This window comes from Bison bison, unplaced genomic scaffold (assembly GCF_000754665.1).
Source record: "Bison bison bison isolate TAMUID 2011002044 unplaced genomic scaffold, Bison_UMD1.0 scf7180017864146, whole genome shotgun sequence".
Taxonomy (NCBI): domain Eukaryota; kingdom Metazoa; phylum Chordata; class Mammalia; order Artiodactyla; family Bovidae; genus Bison; species Bison bison.
The window spans coordinates 9691826-9692343 of record NW_011494718.1 but is presented as its reverse complement, the minus strand read 5'-3'; the positions used below and the strand labels follow the sequence as shown (position 1 = coordinate 9692343).

Here is a 518-nt window from a genome sequence, read left to right as displayed (position 1 = left end):
GCTCAGGCGTTCCTTGCCTTTCCCTCTTGGGGGCGAGGACAACTCTCACGCGCGCCTCCTGGCCCATCTGCAAGTTTGTGTTTCGTTTCCTGGGTCCAAAACAAAAGTTCTCACGGGGAAGAGAGGGTTGGCCGAAGGTGAAATGGACAAATTAGGGTGTCCCAGGTCGAGGAGGGCAGGACTGGGAGCCGGGGGAGGCGAGTGAGCTGGCGGGGAGGGGAACAAGAGGGGGCGCCGGCCTCTGCGGGTCAGTGCACCGCCACTGAGTGCAAGGCGGAGGCCGGGCTGGTGAGCGTTTCGCTGGGAGTAGCGGGGCTGCTTTGGCTGGTGGCTGTTTGAGAGGACGTGGGGCTAAGCGAGGGCGGCGAGTTCGAGAGCAAGGTGGGGATGGGCGCAGGCAGCGCGGGCAGGGCAGGCACTGCGGCCGGTGTGGGCTTGATGGGCACGGGGATGGCGGGCAGTGTCTGGCCCGCTGCGTGACACAGAGGCTTCAGTGGCACGCCGTAGGCGCTGTAATC

At 65.4% G+C, this 518-nt stretch overlaps 1 protein-coding gene across 1 annotated transcript in view; it reads right to left on the bottom strand.

Moving 5' to 3' along the window:
* Positions 1–248: 248 nt before the first annotated feature.
* Positions 249–518, bottom strand: part of FOXB1 (forkhead box B1) — a 1025-nt gene continuing 755 nt past the window's right edge. Inside the window, exon 3 of the mRNA XM_010840801.1 lies at positions 249–518. This exon is cut by the window's right edge and continues 1 nt beyond it. Coding sequence (XP_010839103.1) covers positions 249–518 — 270 coding nt within the window.